General features: G+C 38.6%; 1 protein-coding gene and 1 non-coding gene across 3 annotated transcripts in view; one reads left to right on the forward strand and one right to left on the reverse strand.

Annotated features, from left to right (window-relative positions):
• Positions 1-17,342, reverse strand: part of MAPK14 (mitogen-activated protein kinase 14) — a 67,581-nt gene that overhangs the window by 17,760 nt on the left and 32,479 nt on the right. For both annotated transcript variants that reach the window (XM_070418699.1, XM_070418698.1), the window contains exons 4-8: positions 12,418-12,529; positions 11,634-11,663; positions 11,290-11,337; positions 9,708-9,822; positions 9,069-9,140 (exon numbers count right to left, since the gene is read on the reverse strand). In XM_070418699.1, the coding sequence (XP_070274800.1) occupies positions 9,069-9,140; positions 9,708-9,822; positions 11,290-11,337; positions 11,634-11,663; positions 12,418-12,529 (377 nt within the window). The remainder of the gene's footprint in view (positions 1-9,068; positions 9,141-9,707; positions 9,823-11,289; positions 11,338-11,633; positions 11,664-12,417; positions 12,530-17,342) is intronic.
• On the forward strand, positions 4,082-4,217 carry LOC139013366 (small nucleolar RNA SNORA2/SNORA34 family). Its single transcript, XR_011472016.1, has one exon. It is a non-coding gene; the product is annotated as a small nucleolar RNA SNORA2/SNORA34 family (small nucleolar RNA).

Here is a 17,342-nt window from a genome sequence, read left to right on the forward strand (position 1 = left end):
TATTTACTATCTGGCCCTTTAAGAAAAGGTTTGCAGAACCGCATCCTAGACCCAAAAAACTTATTTCTAGAAATTATAAACAAGTCCACTTACACAAGTTACTTCTGAATTAAGAATAGAGAATTCTGTCATCTGCAAATGGCAGAAGTTAATGTGTTCTGGAAGTTAAATGTTCAGTACTTATTTCTTAGTTTATGAGAAAAATTTTAAAGCATACATTAATGAAGACAGAGCAGAGAAAAGAATGCATACCATCTTGCTCTAAAATAATCAAATTATGCAACAATAGAATACAGAATCCTTTCTGCTCATGTAAAACGATTCAGTTTGCATTCATTTAGTTTGCTCAAACTCTTCAGAAGTAAATTTAACTTAGGCCGCTACCCCAAAAGATAAAATATATTGCATATGAAAAAAACCCACTAGATTCCCTCAGCTCTCAAACAGGTAGTTTTATGATAAATTCATCAAAACTAACCTCTGGAAGTAATGCTGAGATTGGGTGTCTTGTTTCAGAAACTTCCGACTACTGAGAACGAGGCAGCTTCAAGCTCCCGAGGAGACAGAAGACTCCTGGGTGTGGGTTTCTCAACGCCCTCACTTCCCTCCACACACTGGAGGCTCACTGCAGCAATGAGGTGGGACCGTGTCCTTCTCCCACTTCCTTGCCTCACATTCATGGCCTCCCTGCCTTGGCATCAGGCTTCTCTTCTGACTCTGCCTCAAACTACTATTCCTTAATGCACCCAATGCTTCAATTCACAACAAATGTTCCAGGCACGTCTAAGCTTTCAACTTCCTATTTACCCAAGTCACAAATAGGACTACCCTCCATTCTCCCCTCCTACCAAGCCTTTTTTCTCTTACTCTTCAAAGCCCTGCTCAAATAATTCTGCCACGAAGTCTTCCTGGTTATCTGGACTTCAAATGAATCCCTGCTTCTTCTCGTTAACTTAGTAATACCTCTAATATAGTACTTTTTAAGTCACTCTGTCTTGTTTTATAATCAGAGAGTGAAATTTTGTTCAAATAATGCCTGTAACTCACCTTCCACTGAGTCTGACCATCTGGTTTGGGGGATAGGTATCATCTTATCCCAGCACCGTCCACAAAGTAGGCTCAATAAATATGGGTGGACTTGAAAACATTTTCTATACTACACTTTTCAACTCAGTGCCACCCCTCTGCCTTGCCCTCAAAATCTAGAAGAACCAGACTCTGTATAAAGTCTAAACACAGAAAAATAATCAAGAAAAATTGCATCATCTAACGTGGGGCCTAACAAGTTCTCAAATATTCCATCTGAAGTGTTTACACCATAAAGAGATACAAATACTGCGCATGAGTGCATGAGGGCTATGGACAAAGAGAGTTGGTAGAGCATGACAGTCAATACTTAGGAGATTAGTAAACACACAATGCCAAAAACAATCTACTTAGCAGCTAAAAGCACTTGCATGAAGGAAGTCAAAGCATGCAAACCTCAAAGGACATCACCATAGGTTCTCCAAGAGCTGGCAAGTCCACTGAAACACAGGTCAGTCTTCAGCAGTACCAGCCACTGTAAGGCCACTACAATGTGTCCAGGCAGTTAAGGCCAGAAGGAGCTTCAAGTAGCTATATAAGCAAAGCAAAGCAAAATTTACCACATATGACAGTTATTTCCACAGCAAGCCATCCTTCTTAACAGGTTTAATTCCCCCCTCCCCCGACCGGTGTTATTTTCACTGTTAGTTAAAAATATATTTTAATTATAATGACCACATTGTCAAAATTTAAACCATAAATTTGCTGATACTTCCTAAAACATAGATACAAATATGACTTCAGCCTATGATTACTCTTTAGGTCCTTTGTAACAAAAGTGAAAGGAAACTAGAAGGAATAGGTGAGGGAAAAACCTAAGGATAATGGGGGAACTAGAGGGAAAGTAAGAAGGATGTTTAGTCAGTTCTAAGTGTGCTAGGCATTTTCTAGAAATCTCCACAGATTGAAGAATTGAAGATGAATAAAAGAACTAGTTGCAGGGCTTACCTGCAACCACTACTGCTTGTGAGCAGCAGTTTTCAATAAAAAAAACCCAAAAAACAGTCTATATGGGGACAAAGTTAGAACATTGGTCTTTCTTTGGAGAGTGGGAAATCCTCATGGTGACAGACAGGACGGGCCAAAATGAGCCCTAGGCAACTTGATTGACTCTCTTCTTGGTCAACAAAATAGTTGTTTCACTGTTATACAAAGAAAATTCCTTTATTTATTAATATATATTTTTATTGATTTCAGAGAGGAAGGGAGAGGGAAAGAGAGATAGAAACATCAATGATGAAAGAGAATCATGGATCGGCTGCCTCCTGCATGCCCCCCACCAGGGATCGAGCCCACAACCCAGGCATGTGCCCTGACTGGGAATCGAACCGATGAACTTTTGGTTCATAGGTTGATGCTTAACCACTGAGCCACACCGGCTGGGCTATTTATTCATTGTCTTTTTTATGTCTGAAGTATTTCATAAAGTGTCTGAAAAAAGAGATGAAATGAATAGAGTAAGGAGTAAATTTAATACACTAGGGAAAATCACACGGAGCAGAGCAGCAAGCTGATGGCAAGTGGAGTATAACTCAACAGCCCCATTACCCTCCAGTTAATGTCATAAGGGAACCATTTCTATTAAAATACAAAAAGGAGAATAAAGTTTTATACATGGGGAAATTCACCTAGGGAAGGAAAACAGCAGTAAACCTAGGCTGTGCCCCCTGGAAGAGAACGCAGTATGTGATGTGTAACAGGGCTATGAATCTCATTTTCTCCTTCCTCAGGCTGCAGACTCAAGCGTCAGTAATAACATTTTTCTAACTATACTATACTTGAAGAGACATTCTGGATCCTCACTTTCTTCTAGTGTAAAGTACTGTCAGCTGTGTCCACTTGATGTACCCAGTCAACTAGACTCATAAGGAAGGGCTTCATTCTTTAAAGAAAATTACAATTCTATTTTGAGTTAGTTGAAAGGGTTCTGCAAAGTCACAAATGAGAATCATTTCTGACCTAGCAATATGTAATTAGCTTTAAGACAAAAATTAATAATTCTTTTATCTTAAGGAGAACTCCAGAGATTATTTCAACAACCAGTACCAAAGGAATCTCTCAAGAAAAAGACTGATCACAAAAAAATGAAAAGGTGAAATGGAAAGATTTGCAGAGATCTAAAACTGCACAATATAATACAATACCAGTAATATCATGTGATTAAATTTAAATGTGATCTAAATAAAGTCTAATAAAGTTTAAAATTCAGATCAGATAAAAACACTCATAAAATTATAAATAGCCCTGGACAGTGTGGCTCGGTTCGTTGGAGCATTGTCCCCAACACCAAAAGGTCACTGGTTCGATTCCCAGTCAGGGCACATACCTAGGTTTCTAGTTCAACCCCCGGTGGAGGTGAAAGGGTAAGGGGGTGGGAGGATGAGCACAGGAGGCAAGCGATCAGACGTCGATGTTTCTCTCTCTCCTCCTTCCCCTCTCTCTAAAATCAGTAAAACATTTCCTAGGGTGAGGATTACAAAAAAACAAAACAAAACAAAAAACCACAAATAAAAAAACTATGAATAGACGCTTCCTTGACATGAAGAAAAGCATTCATGAAAAAATGCACAGCTAAAATCATACTCAGTGGTGAAAGATGAAAAGTTTTCCCGCTAAGATAAGAAGAGGACAAGGATGCCCACTTTCACCACTGCTATTCAATACTATATTTGGAAGTTCTAGCCAGAGCCAGTTGATAGGAGGGGAAAAAGGCATGTAAATTGGAATTGAAGAAGAAAAACTCTCTCTTCACAGATGACACGGAAGATACTGAAGCATCCACAAGAAAGCTACTAGAGCTAATAAACAAACAGAGCAAGACTGCAAGTTACAAGAGCAACAAACAAAAATCAGTTGTGTTTCTATATACCAACAATGAAGAAAGTGAAAAGGAAATAAAGCATTCCGTGTGCAATAGCATCTAAAAGAATAAATTACCTAAGATTAAATTTAACCAAGGAGGTGGAAGATTTGTCCACTAAAATCATAAAACACATTGGCCCTGAGTCAAGGCCAGCAGTTTGCTGAAGCTGCTGGTTTCAAGCAGGAGCCTAAAGAAATGTCTTTCTATGGTGTGTTGGCCATTTCAGAACTTAGGAAATTAATGGTCAGTTCATTAGAAGGAAACATCTGAGAGAGAGAGAAAAAAAGGGGGGGAAATTATAAAAATCACTGAAAGAAATTAAAGATCTACATAAATGGAAAGACCTCACCTGTTCCTGGAAAAGAATACTTAATATTGTTAAGATGTCAATATTACCCAAAGTGATCTAAAAATTCAATGCAATCTCTATAAAAATTGCAACAGCCTTTTTGCAGAAATGGAAAAACACACCCTCAAATTCATATAGAATTATAAGGAAGCCCAAAGAGCCAAAAAAAAGTCTTAAAAATCAGAACAAGGTTGAATGACTTATACTTCCTGATTTTAAAGCTTACTGTAAAACTACAGTAATCAAAACAGTATGGTACTGCTATAAAGATAATATACAGACCAATGGCATAAAATTGATCATTGACAGGCATGCCAAGCCCATTCAATGGGGGAAAGGATAGTCTCTTCAACAAATGGTGCTGGGAACAACTGAATTTCCACCTGCAAAAGATAAAATTGGACCCCTAACCTCACGTCATATAGAAAATTAACTCAACATGGATCCAAGACCCAAGTATAACAGATAAACCCATAAAACTCTTAGTAGAAAATAGTAAATCTTCATGACCTTAAATCTGGTCATAAAAGATGGCACCAAAAACATGAGCAACAAAAGAAAAAAAATAGGTAAATTGTAGCTTTATCAAAATGAAAACTTCTCTGCATCAAAGGACAATATTGAGAAAGTGAATAGCCCTGGCTGGCGTGGCTCAGTTGGCTGCAGCGTCATCCCCATGCACCAAAAGGTTGCGGGTTTGATCCCTGGTCGGGGTGAATATGGGAGGCAACTGATAGATCTGATGTTTCTCTCTCTCCCTCTCTGTCTCTCTCTCTTTCTCTCAAAATCAATAAACAGATCCTCAGGTGAGGATTAAAAATAAATAAACTGAACAGGCAGTCCACAGAATGGGAGAAAATATTAGCAAATCATATATCTAATGAAGGTTTACTATTCAGAATATATAAAGAACTCCTAAAATTCAACATCAAAAAGACAACCCAATTAAAAAATGGGTAAAGGATTTGATATACTAGTATATTTCTCAAAAAAGATATATATACACACAAATGGACAGTAAACACAGGAGAAACTACTCAACATTATTAGTCATTAGGGAAATGCAAGTCAAAACCACATAGAGATAACACTTCATACCTACTGGGATGACTATACTAGTAAGGAAGGGAGGGAGAAAGAAAGAGAGAGGAGAGAGAGAGAAGGAAAACAATATAATTGAGTATTGGTGAAGATAAGATGTGGAGAAATTGTTCATACATCACTGGTGGGCTATAAAATAGTGCAGCTGCTGTGGGAAACAGTTTGGCAGTTCCTAAAAAAACTAAACACAGAATTACCATATGACCCAACAAGTCCATTTCTATGTATATTCCCAAAAGAATTAAAAGTGGGGACTCAAACAGGTACTTGCACGCCAATGTTCACTGCAGTACCATTCACAATAGCTGAAAGGGTAGAAACCACCTGTGCCTATGAACAGATGAGCGGATTAAACAAAATGTGATCTCCTATATAATAAAAGCCTAATATTCTAAGTGTCCAACCCTTCATTTGACCAGTCGCTATGATGTGCACTGACCACCAGGGGGCAGACGCTCCAACCGGTAGGTTAGCTTGCTGCTGGAGTCCGAATGATTGGGATTTGGGATTGAGACGGGCTGGACACGCCCAGGAACCCTTCTGCAGTCCCTCCCTGGCTGGCCAACCTCCCATGGTCCCTCCCCAGCCAGCTGGCCCTGATCAGGACTGGGCGAGAAGGGCCAGACACACCCCAGAACCCTCCCTCGATCCCTCCCCGGCCCCAATTGTGCACTGGTGGGGGTCCCACAGCCTGGCCTGCACCCTCTCACAATCTGGGACCCCTTGGGGGATGTCAGAGGGCCGGTTTCTGCCCGATCCCTGCAAGCCAGGTCAAGGGACCCCACCGTTGCACAAATCTGTGCACTGAGCCTCTAGTATACATATAATGGACTAGTATTTAGCCATAAAATGGAACAAATTTCTATATAGTCTAGAACTGGATGAAACTTGAAAACATGCCAAGTGAAATAATCCAAACACAAAAGGACAGATACAGTGTGGATTCCACTTATATGAAATACCTAGAATAAGCAAATTCATAGAGATGGAAACTAGAAGTGAGGTAACCAAAGGCTGCGAGAGGGAGGAATGGGTACAGAGTTTCTGTTTGGTGTGATGATGTGTTCTGGAACTAGAGAGTGGTGATAGTTACCTAACTTTGTGAGTATAATTAGCACCACTGCATTGTATACTTAAAAATGGTCATGATAGTAAATTTCATGTTATGCTTATTTTTACCACAAAAAAAGTGTAATTGGTAAATTTTTATGTTAATACATTTTACTACAAATACATTTTTAATTTAGGTCCTCAGTCACACTAGTCACGTTTTAAGCGCTCACTAGCCAGATGTGGCTGGTGGCTACCAATCACCACACTGGAAAGCAAGATATACAACATTTGCAACACCACAGGAAGGTCTATCACTTAGTTCTTATCTAAAGCTAAAACCACCAGTTCCAAATGCAAGCCGTACTCAACACCAGCCGCACACAAGAATCAAGCGGGACTTCACTCTTGCAAGGCCTGGGCACGCACCACACCAACGAGGTGGCGTCTGCAGGGTGCCCAGGCCTCGGGAGGTTTGTAAAGCTCCCCAAAGTATTCACACGGGGCGCTAAGAACCACTGTGCTAGACCAGAAGCGACCGTACACTTCATGCAAGAAAAAAATAACAGAAAACACTTCCCTCTCTCCTTGTCAGGCAACCAAAGCTACATCCAGAGACGCAACTGACAAGAAGGGAGTGATGTATGTTACAAATACAAATCCTCTGAATTTGATCTGCCTCAAAAAGAGCCAAGTAGAAAACAGTGCATTACTAAAATAAGAATTGTGAAATAAATTCACATGTACTAAAAAAAGACTCACCTGGTAAAGAGTTTGAATGCTAGGTTTTCTGTCTAAAGTTCAGAGGAGGAAAGAAGTATGCACACAAGGGAAGGAGTCTTAGAAGCTGCAAGTCAGCATTCTAAAAGGGCCGAGCATCAGGGAGTAGGCAGCGTCTCCGAGGTGAGCCACAGGCCACAACTGCTTAGAAACCTTTCTACTAGCAGCCTGCCAAGCGGATCCATCCTTTACTACCTGCCATAAATTTAAATAAAGCAAAAAGTCTTGCTTTAGTGATTCATAGGCAGACAACAGAGTGCAAAGATGAAGGGAGAAACTGTTTCCCAATGATCATTAATGAAGAAGATGGCTAACGTTTCCTGGCAGGCTCTGTGCTAAGCAGTTAACACCGTGTGAGGTACTGGTATGTACTATTATCAGCATTTTATAGTTCAGGAACCCGAGAGACAGAAAAAGGGGAACGGCCCAAAGTCACACAGCTGGAGTAAAAGAGCTCCCAGGGAAACCCAGAAGTCTGACTCCAGAACAGTGCTCTCTCCCCTGCCGGTGTGCGTGCAGGTGTCAGTGTCTCCTGAAGGTAGATGGAGAGACAGAGAGAGGGGAGGAAGGGGAGAGGTGAGCAGAGGACAGCATTAGAGCACTGTGCTCGGAGGACAGACTTCAGGGCGGGACTCTGAGCTGTGTACCTGAGGAAAAGGAGAAATACAAATGTTCCCCAATTAGCTTGGGCTGTAATGTTGACCCCAAACTTCTAAGAAACAGATACAAGGTGAATGAAGCACAGACAAAGGAGAAACACAGGTATTAAACTAACTTCAAATCTGGAGATGAGGAGCCATAAGTGAACTAAACAGAAGGAGGCTGAGCCCTATCGATCCAGTGACACCCAGGAAAATACAGCTTCCCCGAGGGTCACCAGGAAAGTACATTTCCTCTGGAAGGAGACAGTTAGAACATGTGGACAGATAACATGAACATCGGTCACCATAGAAGCATATCCCAAACTCTACGCAAGTAAACTGACATTCTGGTTTATAAACCACAGTTGGCATAGGTGAGGGGACAAACTGCTTCCAGGTCACAGGTGACTGAAGCCGGTGAATGCACGCCTCTGGAGGCCACCTAACCCCCCCGAAGGCTAGTCCCATGAAGTTTACAAAAATCTTCCACCCTAATTTCTAGAAATATTATTTCAACATTCTTTCTCACAAACATCTTCACCCCGTGGAACCAATGGGAGTTCCAACAAAGCACATTTTGATGCTAATACTAAATGGTGAAGCAGGCATGCAGCAGACAGGAAAGGGCTAAAATAAAGAGGCCATGATAAATCACAAACTAGACAGTAAGTCTGGAAGTGAATTAAGGTTTGACTACTATCTGGGATAAAAATTAAGTTGTGCTGAAAAAAAAAAAAAGGCACACAACAGGGTGACCTTACTACTTCTTCTTTTATTATTTGTTGTTAAACAAACATAACAAGTAGGTATATCATTACAGAGGCCAAAAAAAAAAAAAGGGATAGCCCTTTTAATATGTAAACCAAACATAAAGAGACACCCCTGATTTATAAATTGGGTATTTGTGTTTGTACAAGCAGACCAATACCCTCAGGTCACTGAATACGAATATAATCTTAAACTCAATGCAAAATGATGACATACTACAGCTTTAAAGGGTTTTCCAGCTGATGAGGAATTTTTCCAACTCACAAAAGTAAACCGAAGCCTTTTCTTGCCAAGGGGCAGATCTCATGTGCATATCTGGACTATAAAAGCAAGTATCTGAGAACCTTCCCTAGAGACAGGTAAAAGCCATATACTCCCACAGACACTGGGATACAATTAAAAAACAAGAACCCAAACTTTCAAAGGATACGGTCTGTACCAGGAAACAATGTTCTTCCAGTCAGCAGCTCGGCCATTATGCATCCCACCGACCAAATATCAACTGGAAAGTTAAAGAGAGGTAACAGTGCATACAATGTCACTATTATCATACTTGGCTCCCAATGAAACAGTAAGTAAGCGCGAAACACACGAATATTAAGGCATCTGGTTTAAACAATCATACTCCTTTTTACAGAAATAAGTAAGTTTATTAAGACCTGCACCCCAGTAAAGGGCTTCATAGGTAGGATAAGGCCAGACATAATTACGGCAAGAGAAATAAGCTGTGTACAAAGGAGCAAAAGTTTCTTCTTGGTAGAAATCGTAGATTCTCCCAATATTGAGAGGCTAAGATTACCAACCATTGTCTTCAGGTAGAAATACTCAGAGAATAAGCTGAAAATCTAAATAAATAAAAACTCAATTGCTAAATCACAAAATTTGAAAACTGTGTATTAAAAATCCCACTTTATCTGAGCTACTGAAATATTTCCTATTTGTGGACTTTAAAAGGATCACTGAGGGAAGAAAAGATGTTTCCTCCTATTCCCACTATCTCTACTTCTGAGAATCCCAAATAAACCCAAGATGGCATTAATAGGCCCTAAATAACCAATGTAAGCAATACCTGTCTGGTTGTAATGCATCCAGTTTAGCATGATCTCAGGAGCCCTGTACCACCTGGTGGCCACGTAGCCTGTCATTTCATCATCTGTGTGTCGAGCCAGGCCGAAATCCAAGATCTAAGGGAAAGGAGAGAAATCAGGTGCTGAAAGAGTCAACCTCCTAAGACTTGTAAAGCAAGATGAAAAAATCCTATAAAAAGGGAGAACAAAATAGTACTTTCATAAACATATATCCCGGTCTATATTTAGAATGCATGAGAAACACAGCAAGTACTTTGAAAAATGAAATTACAAAAAGCAAAATAAGAATGCCACTGCTAGGTATTTACCCAAGAGCAATGAAAAGAAACATTCACACAAAAGCTAACACATGAATGTTCAGAACAGCTTTACATAGCCCCAAACTAGAACTGAAACAAATGTCCACTGATGGATGGATGGATGGATGGATAAACAAATTGTGGTATATTCATAAAGTGGATACTGCTCAGTGATAAAAAAAAAAAAAAAGGAATGAACTATTGAAACACGCACTACAAATTAATCTTAAAAATATTATACTAAGCAAAAATCAGACACACACACACAAATACTGTATGATTCTATTTGCATGAAACTCCAGAAAAGATAAATCTTCCTGTAGTGTCAGAAAGCAAGTTGGCTGTTGTCTGTAGCCAGGATTAGGGGCAGAAGGGTGAGGATCGGGTAGGAAGGGGCATAGGGAACTTTCTCAGGTGATGGAAATGTTCTTTATCATAACTGAGTTGGTGTTTACATGGATATATAAATTTGTCAAATGTACACTTAAAAGGATGCATTTTACTGTATGTAAATTATGTTTTAAAAATTTGAGTAAAAGATGAAATGAAACCTGAAACTAATATAATACTGTATGTCAACTTTAATTGAAAAATTAAAAAATATATATTAAAAAAAGAAATAAAACAAAAAAATTCCAGAGCTGCTTGTTCTTTATAGATAATTTATTTATCTTATTTGAACTATTTTGAATGAAAAGGCTTCTGCCATTTTTTCAATTTAATCTAATAATTATCTCTTCAGGACTGCTTACTTGATATTCAGACTGTAATTTTCCTTTATTATAACTAATATATTAAATTTCAAATTTAACTTTTAGAATGAAAACAAGATGCCCGACACCACCTTCAATGGCATTTAAAACTAAAGCTGCCAGGCTGGCGTGGCTCTGTGGTTGAGCATCGAGTTATGAACCAGGAGGTCGCGGTTCGATTTCCAGTCAAGGCACATACTGGGTTGCTAGCTCAATCCCTGGTGTGGGGCGTGCAGGAGGCAGCCAATCAATGATTCTCTCTCATCATTGATGTTTCTATCTTTCTCCCTCTCTAAAATCAATAAAAATATATTAAAACACACACACAAAAACGAAAGCTTACTAAATCTATGGTTTAAATATCAAAGTTTGATATTCTTGAGGACAAAATGACTTTCCAGATAAAAAGTTATGGCTTATATAACCAACCATTCCCTGTATAAATGTGCCTGGTTTATCAAACCTGTAATTACAAAGTGAAACAACTATTTCCCACCGTCTCTTCGCCTTACCTTCAGCTCACAGTCCTCATTCACAGCTAGATTACTAGGCTTCAGGTCCTAGGAGGAAGGACAGAGAGGACAGGAACAGCTTTATGGTGCACGGTGAATTCTCTCCTTAGATCCTAACATAAAATTAAGACTTCGCCCAGCCATAAACAGACAATTTCCATCCTGTAGTCACTATCTAGTCCTAATTAGCCTTAAATTGGTAAAAACTATACATCTTTTTAAAATCAATTTAAACTTAGAGTAAAGTTACAGTTAATCAATGATCCTGGCTAAATGACAGTCTCCCTCCAGCCCCCCCTGCCACCAGTTCCCCAAAATAATTTAATAAAAAACACAAGACATACCCTGTGAATTATGTCAGCTGAATGTATATACTGTGAAATAGAAAAGAGTCAGTTAAATAAGAAGTCATTGCCAACCTCCCACTGTCACCTTATGTGACTTATTTGAAGTACATTTTCAGGAAACAGTAAGAACTGCTAGTATAAACCATGGAATTAGAAATCAGAACAAGTAATTATTAGTAGTCTATGCATTTATCATAACTATGATTTCCACACCAAGAACTCGACTCCAAGCTGAAGTAATGAGTGAAACAGTTCTTGCAATCTATTTTCCAGTTGGTTCTCTATAGCTCAATGAAGATTTGAAGCAGCTAAATATCAAAAGTGATTTAATTTTAAACACTGTTTATCTGCCCCCTCACAAATAAGTTAGCCTCCTTAAGGATCTTTTTAAAGTTTCAACCTGATTCTGACCAGATATTAGATTATATCAAGAAATTATTATTATTGTTTAGGTGTAATAATGAGGAGTCCTCCACTCTCAGACATGCATTCTGAAGTATCTATGGGTGAAATGAGATGATGTCTAGACTTGCCTTACAATAATCCAGGGCTTGGGGACTACAGGAGAAACAAGATTGGCCATATGCCGGTAATTGTGGTCACTGAGTAAACACAGGCTTCGTAACTCTATGATTGTACTAGTGATTTGGGAGTGTTCTAAATGTTTCACAAGACAAGTTTTTTTTGTCTCTCTCCCCCTAGCCCCCTTAAGTCCTAAATAGAAGAGAGAGAGAAGAGAGAGAATTTCATGTCTCAAAAGTATTACTAGTGCTGTCTGTACCTTGAGACCTCGGAGAATCTGGTAGATAAGGAACTGAACATGGTCATCCGTAAGCTTCTGACATTTCACAATGTTGTTCAGATCTGCCCCCATGAGATGGGTCACCAGATACCTAGAAATTAATGGAGAGTTACACAATAACCCAGAAACCTTAAGGAAGTTCTTATCTTTTTAAGAAAAAGCCTCCCAAGGAAGTATCACAGTGATACCTAACAGCTTAGTAACTTCTCACAGGGACTCATTTTTAATACTACTATTTTAAATTTATCTCCTGCCATCTATTTTTCTAAAAACTTTATACTCATTCCTAATTGACATATCTTTTCCTAGGTTCTCTAAAGAATAAAAATGGATATTAGAATGATATATGTTTGCATCACTTTTCTTTAAAAATGTTATTATTGCATGAGAAATGTACAATACTGGTATAACTAAATGCCTGGCTATAATAAGTATCTCGTATTTTAAATCCACCATTACAGCTCTAGCTGGCTTGGCTCAGTGGATAGAGTGATGGCTGCAGACTGAAGGGCCCCAGGTTCGATTCCGGTCAAGGGCACATGCTTAGGTTGTGGACTCGATCCCCTTCCGGGGGGCGTGCAGTGGTTTTCTCTCATCATTGATGTTTCTATCTCTCCCTCTCCCTTCCTCTCTGAAATCAATAAAAATATAAAAAAATTAAAAATAAATCCATCATTGCATTTTCACCTCACTCCAAGTTGTAGGTTCTAAAAAAATAGGAGTATCTTTAAATTTTCAAATTATAACAACATTTTCCAGAAATGACTGGTATAAGAATATTGTTCACTCATGGTATTCCTGCATTTACTTTAAAGGAAGGAGGAACACATTTTATCTGTAAGCAAGATGAGGCATTCCAGAACGACTCCTCACAGGTGTGGTGCTGGTAATTAATCCAATTATTACACAGTAAGATTAGGGAATGATTACATTCAAGTCCAACAGGTCTGCCACAGATATTTTAGATGCAATGCCTTACCTACTCATTATTGTATTACAAGGGGAGGGGAACGTAAAAACCACATCAATACTAAAGAGGCTGAATTTTTAAAAAATAGGTTTATCTACTGTGTATGAACATAACCTATTCCTGAGGCTGAATAATAATGTAGATTAGTTCAGCTTTAAAGAATGCTGATTGCATTTCATTTCTTTCTTTTTTAAAAATAAATTTGGAGGGAAAGAAAACAGGCCAGTAAATTTAAGTCTACTATAATGCATTATATGGATAAATATGTGTATGACCTCTCTTTACACACACACACACACACACACACACACACACACACATACACACACCCCACTATATTTATTAATTTCTTTCCTCAAAGAGGAATGGAAATTTTTTGTTTCCTAATTTCCCTATTAGGCTGCTATGGTCAGTTCCCAATTGCACCAAGATCAAAAGGAATTAGCCTAGATGTATGTGACCTAAGGTAAGATTTTTAGCATTGCATATTTTTAAAAGTTGCACATTTATATTGCCTTTGAGGAAAGGTTGCACTCTAAATGTAATATGAAGTATAAATTAGGCTTTTTGTGCCCTAGCTGGTTTGGCTCAGTGGATAGAGCATCAGCCTGTGGACCAAAGGGTTCTGCATTTGATTCCGGTCAAGGGCACGTACCTTGGTTGCATGCTCCTTCCTGGCCCGGGCCCTGGTGGGGTTGGTACAAGAGGCAACCAATCGATGTGTTCCTCTCACATCGATGTTTCTCTCTGTCTTTCCCTCTCTCTTCCACTCTCTCTAAAAATCAATGTAAAAATATCCTTGAGTGAGAATTAACAAAACAAACAAACCAAAAAAACTGGGCTTTTTGAATTTTTTTCATAAAAAAAGTTCTTATTTAAGAGATGTTCCAAGCCCAGCATAGCATAGCTGAAGGCAGGTAGTGCTTACTCTGCACCAGGCACTATTCATTACACCCATGTCTCATGCACTCTTTCTACTACTCTGTGAAGTAAGTCCCATTAGTATTCCCATTTCATAGATGAGGAAACAGAGACAGAACAAGAAAATACAACTTGCCCAAGGTTAAAAGAGTGGAAATGTCAGGGGTTGCATTCAAAACTATTTGACCGCAGAGACTGTGATCTTAATCACAGCACATACTGCCTCTGAATTCTTCCAGCTGACAAAAAATTTAAGTCGAGAGAATGATCTTTTTAAAATATTTTATAAATGTCACAATAACCAGGGAACCAGTATCTCCTGATAATTTTCTTATCAATTCTCAATATTTATTATCAAAGTTAATCTTTAATGAAAAAGAAAGCTGGCAAAGCAGCAATGAATATTCTATCCTAATCAGTCACTGTATTTTTTTAAACCCAAAATTGACACATAATCTGACAAATATGATAAAACTGGTTAATATTTTGTAATCAGAACTTCTCCCCGAAAACCTGGGTAGATGACTGCAATATCCGTAACACCAATTATGACAAATTGCAAGGCTCAGGTTGAGGAAGAGAGATTCTATTTCTGTCTTATAAGACTGCTTTGCAAATAATTCTATTTTATGACATCAAGTAGTAAGAGGATTATTCTCTCACCATTTAAAAACAATTTTAAGGAGAAAAGTTAAACAATGTTTTGGATGATTCTACCTAGAATCTGCCTTAATTTGTCTTGAAATAAAACCTAAAAGTCTTAACCCTCTAACACAGGGGTCCTCAAACTACGGCCCACGGGCCACATGCAAATACAAATATTGTATTTGTTCCCATTTTGTTTTTTTACTTCAAAATAAGATATGTGCAGTGTGCATAGGAATTTGTTCATAGTTTTTTTTTAAACTATAGTCCGGCCCTCCAACGGTCTGAGGGACAGTGAACTGGCCCCCTGCTTAAAAAGTTTGAGGACCCTTGCTCTAACATGTCTGCTAGTTCACAAAAGTGTTAAGCAGTATTACCAATGCAACCACAGTAATTTCAAGCATAACTATTGTGTTTTAATGATTACCAGTGACAAGGAATCCTATACAGCCGGGAGACCCCTGACTGCACAGCTTGAGAGAGAGAGATCATATTTTTAGTTAGAATATTCCACCAGCATGTAATTTCCTTCAAGCCTCCTCCCCATCATAGACCACATCCATTTTATCACGAAAATTTCCAGATGGAGGGTGAGACCGTCTATACACTATGTAAGTATATAAGACCAGTCTATACAGTAACAACTACCAAGCACTGCTGCTAGGCTGCAACTAAATCAACTGAATAGCATTATTCCTGGCAGAAGTGTCTTGCAAGAATTAACAAAATCATTGTATGTTGTTTCCATGAAGCTCAAAGACTAATTCATGATAACCAATTGTCCAGTTCGAACTCATCACATATAGAAAGGTTTCCAAAATAAATCTTTCAATAGTAGCCAAAAGCAATAATTATGCCAACTTTTAAAAGTAGTGAACCAGGGAGTGGGAGGAAATGGTAGATGAACACATTTTAAACAAGTCAATTCCAAAAGGAGCATTACTAGGTAGCCCAGCTTCTATAGCATTTGTCTCTGGAAAGCAAATGTAATTACATCTTTTTAAAGGCTGTGCTCATGACAGTGTTCATAACATCTCAAATAAATTAAAGGTCTGACTTGAGAACAGCTGGACAGCTCTATACCTAGTTCTCCCATCTTTAAAAAGGAGGTAAATGAGTAGGACTTTATCAGGCTAAAGGTGGAAAAGGTTATTTCATGGGCTGATACAAATTTTGTTTTTCACTTTTCTTGTGAAAAGGGCCTCCTTTAAATTTAATCAAACTATAAACAGTATAAACCACCATTTCTTAAAGTGACTCATACTAACTAACATGTACTGTACCGGCAAGAAGGCAAATGTCTACAATAAGTGATTTTCAGGACTGTAGACAGCCCTATTCTAGAACTTCAGTTATAAGGCACTTTTGGGTAACACCCAATTGTCAAGATTCCTACCCTAGCACCTTTATTTTTAAAGCATAATAGTCAGAAAGTACCCATGTAGGAAAAAACTTTTACATCTACAGATTGGCATCTTTCCTACTGCCAGCCCTAATTGATAAAGCACAATTATGAAAAGGCAAAAAACACTTCCATATTTAAAGAAACTATTTAAAATAATCACAGGGATTGACAACCGCAAGCCTCTGAAATACATTCAATGATCCTTGGGACTTATTACAGTCTGTTCTCAACACAGCAGACAATAATTCTTTAAAAATAAAAATCACATCATGTCCCTCCTCTCATCCAAAGGCAAAAATCCCTTCCACTGCATATAAAGCCCTACCTAATCCAGTAGGCCGGACCAGTGATCACTCGCACTTCATCACCTACTTCTCTCCCTTGCTCTCACTCAGCTCCACACCAGCTAGCCTTACTCCAGCCACACAGGCCCCTGCTGCAATTCCAACACATCACGCAGCCTCCGCCACAGAGCCTTCCACTGGCGGTTCCTTCTGCCCGGGATGCTCTCCCACCAGACACCCATGAGTCTAATTCTTCTACTCCTTCAAAGAAGAAATAAGTACAACTTTGGTTCAGTGGATATGCTTAAGTTGGTAGGCTTTCAAAAGGATAAAGGAGCCAAAGGCACTACAATGGATAAAACTTAACCTTTCAAATAGACACTAGCCTTAAATAAGGTCTTTTCACATAGGAATAATCCAATTCCATAATGCCTGATTAAGCCAAAATACAGCATTTGCCTAAGTCAGCAAATCATTAATTTCTTTGTTAAATAAATCCATCTTCACTGTACCTAAAATTTTGGGATATAGCTCAGACCTGATTCGAATGTTTTCCAAAGTAATTCACAAACACATTACTTCAGCATTTCTTCCACATATAGGCAGAATATCAAAACCATCATTCTGAGGACAATGAAAATACAGTGCACATCAAAATAATATGTTGTTATACGTTTGT

Source organism: Myotis yumanensis, unplaced genomic scaffold, assembly GCF_028538775.1.
Source record: "Myotis yumanensis isolate MYYU_CA2020_CCGP unplaced genomic scaffold, mMyoYum1.0.hap1 SCAF_6, whole genome shotgun sequence".
Taxonomy (NCBI): domain Eukaryota; kingdom Metazoa; phylum Chordata; class Mammalia; order Chiroptera; family Vespertilionidae; genus Myotis; species Myotis yumanensis.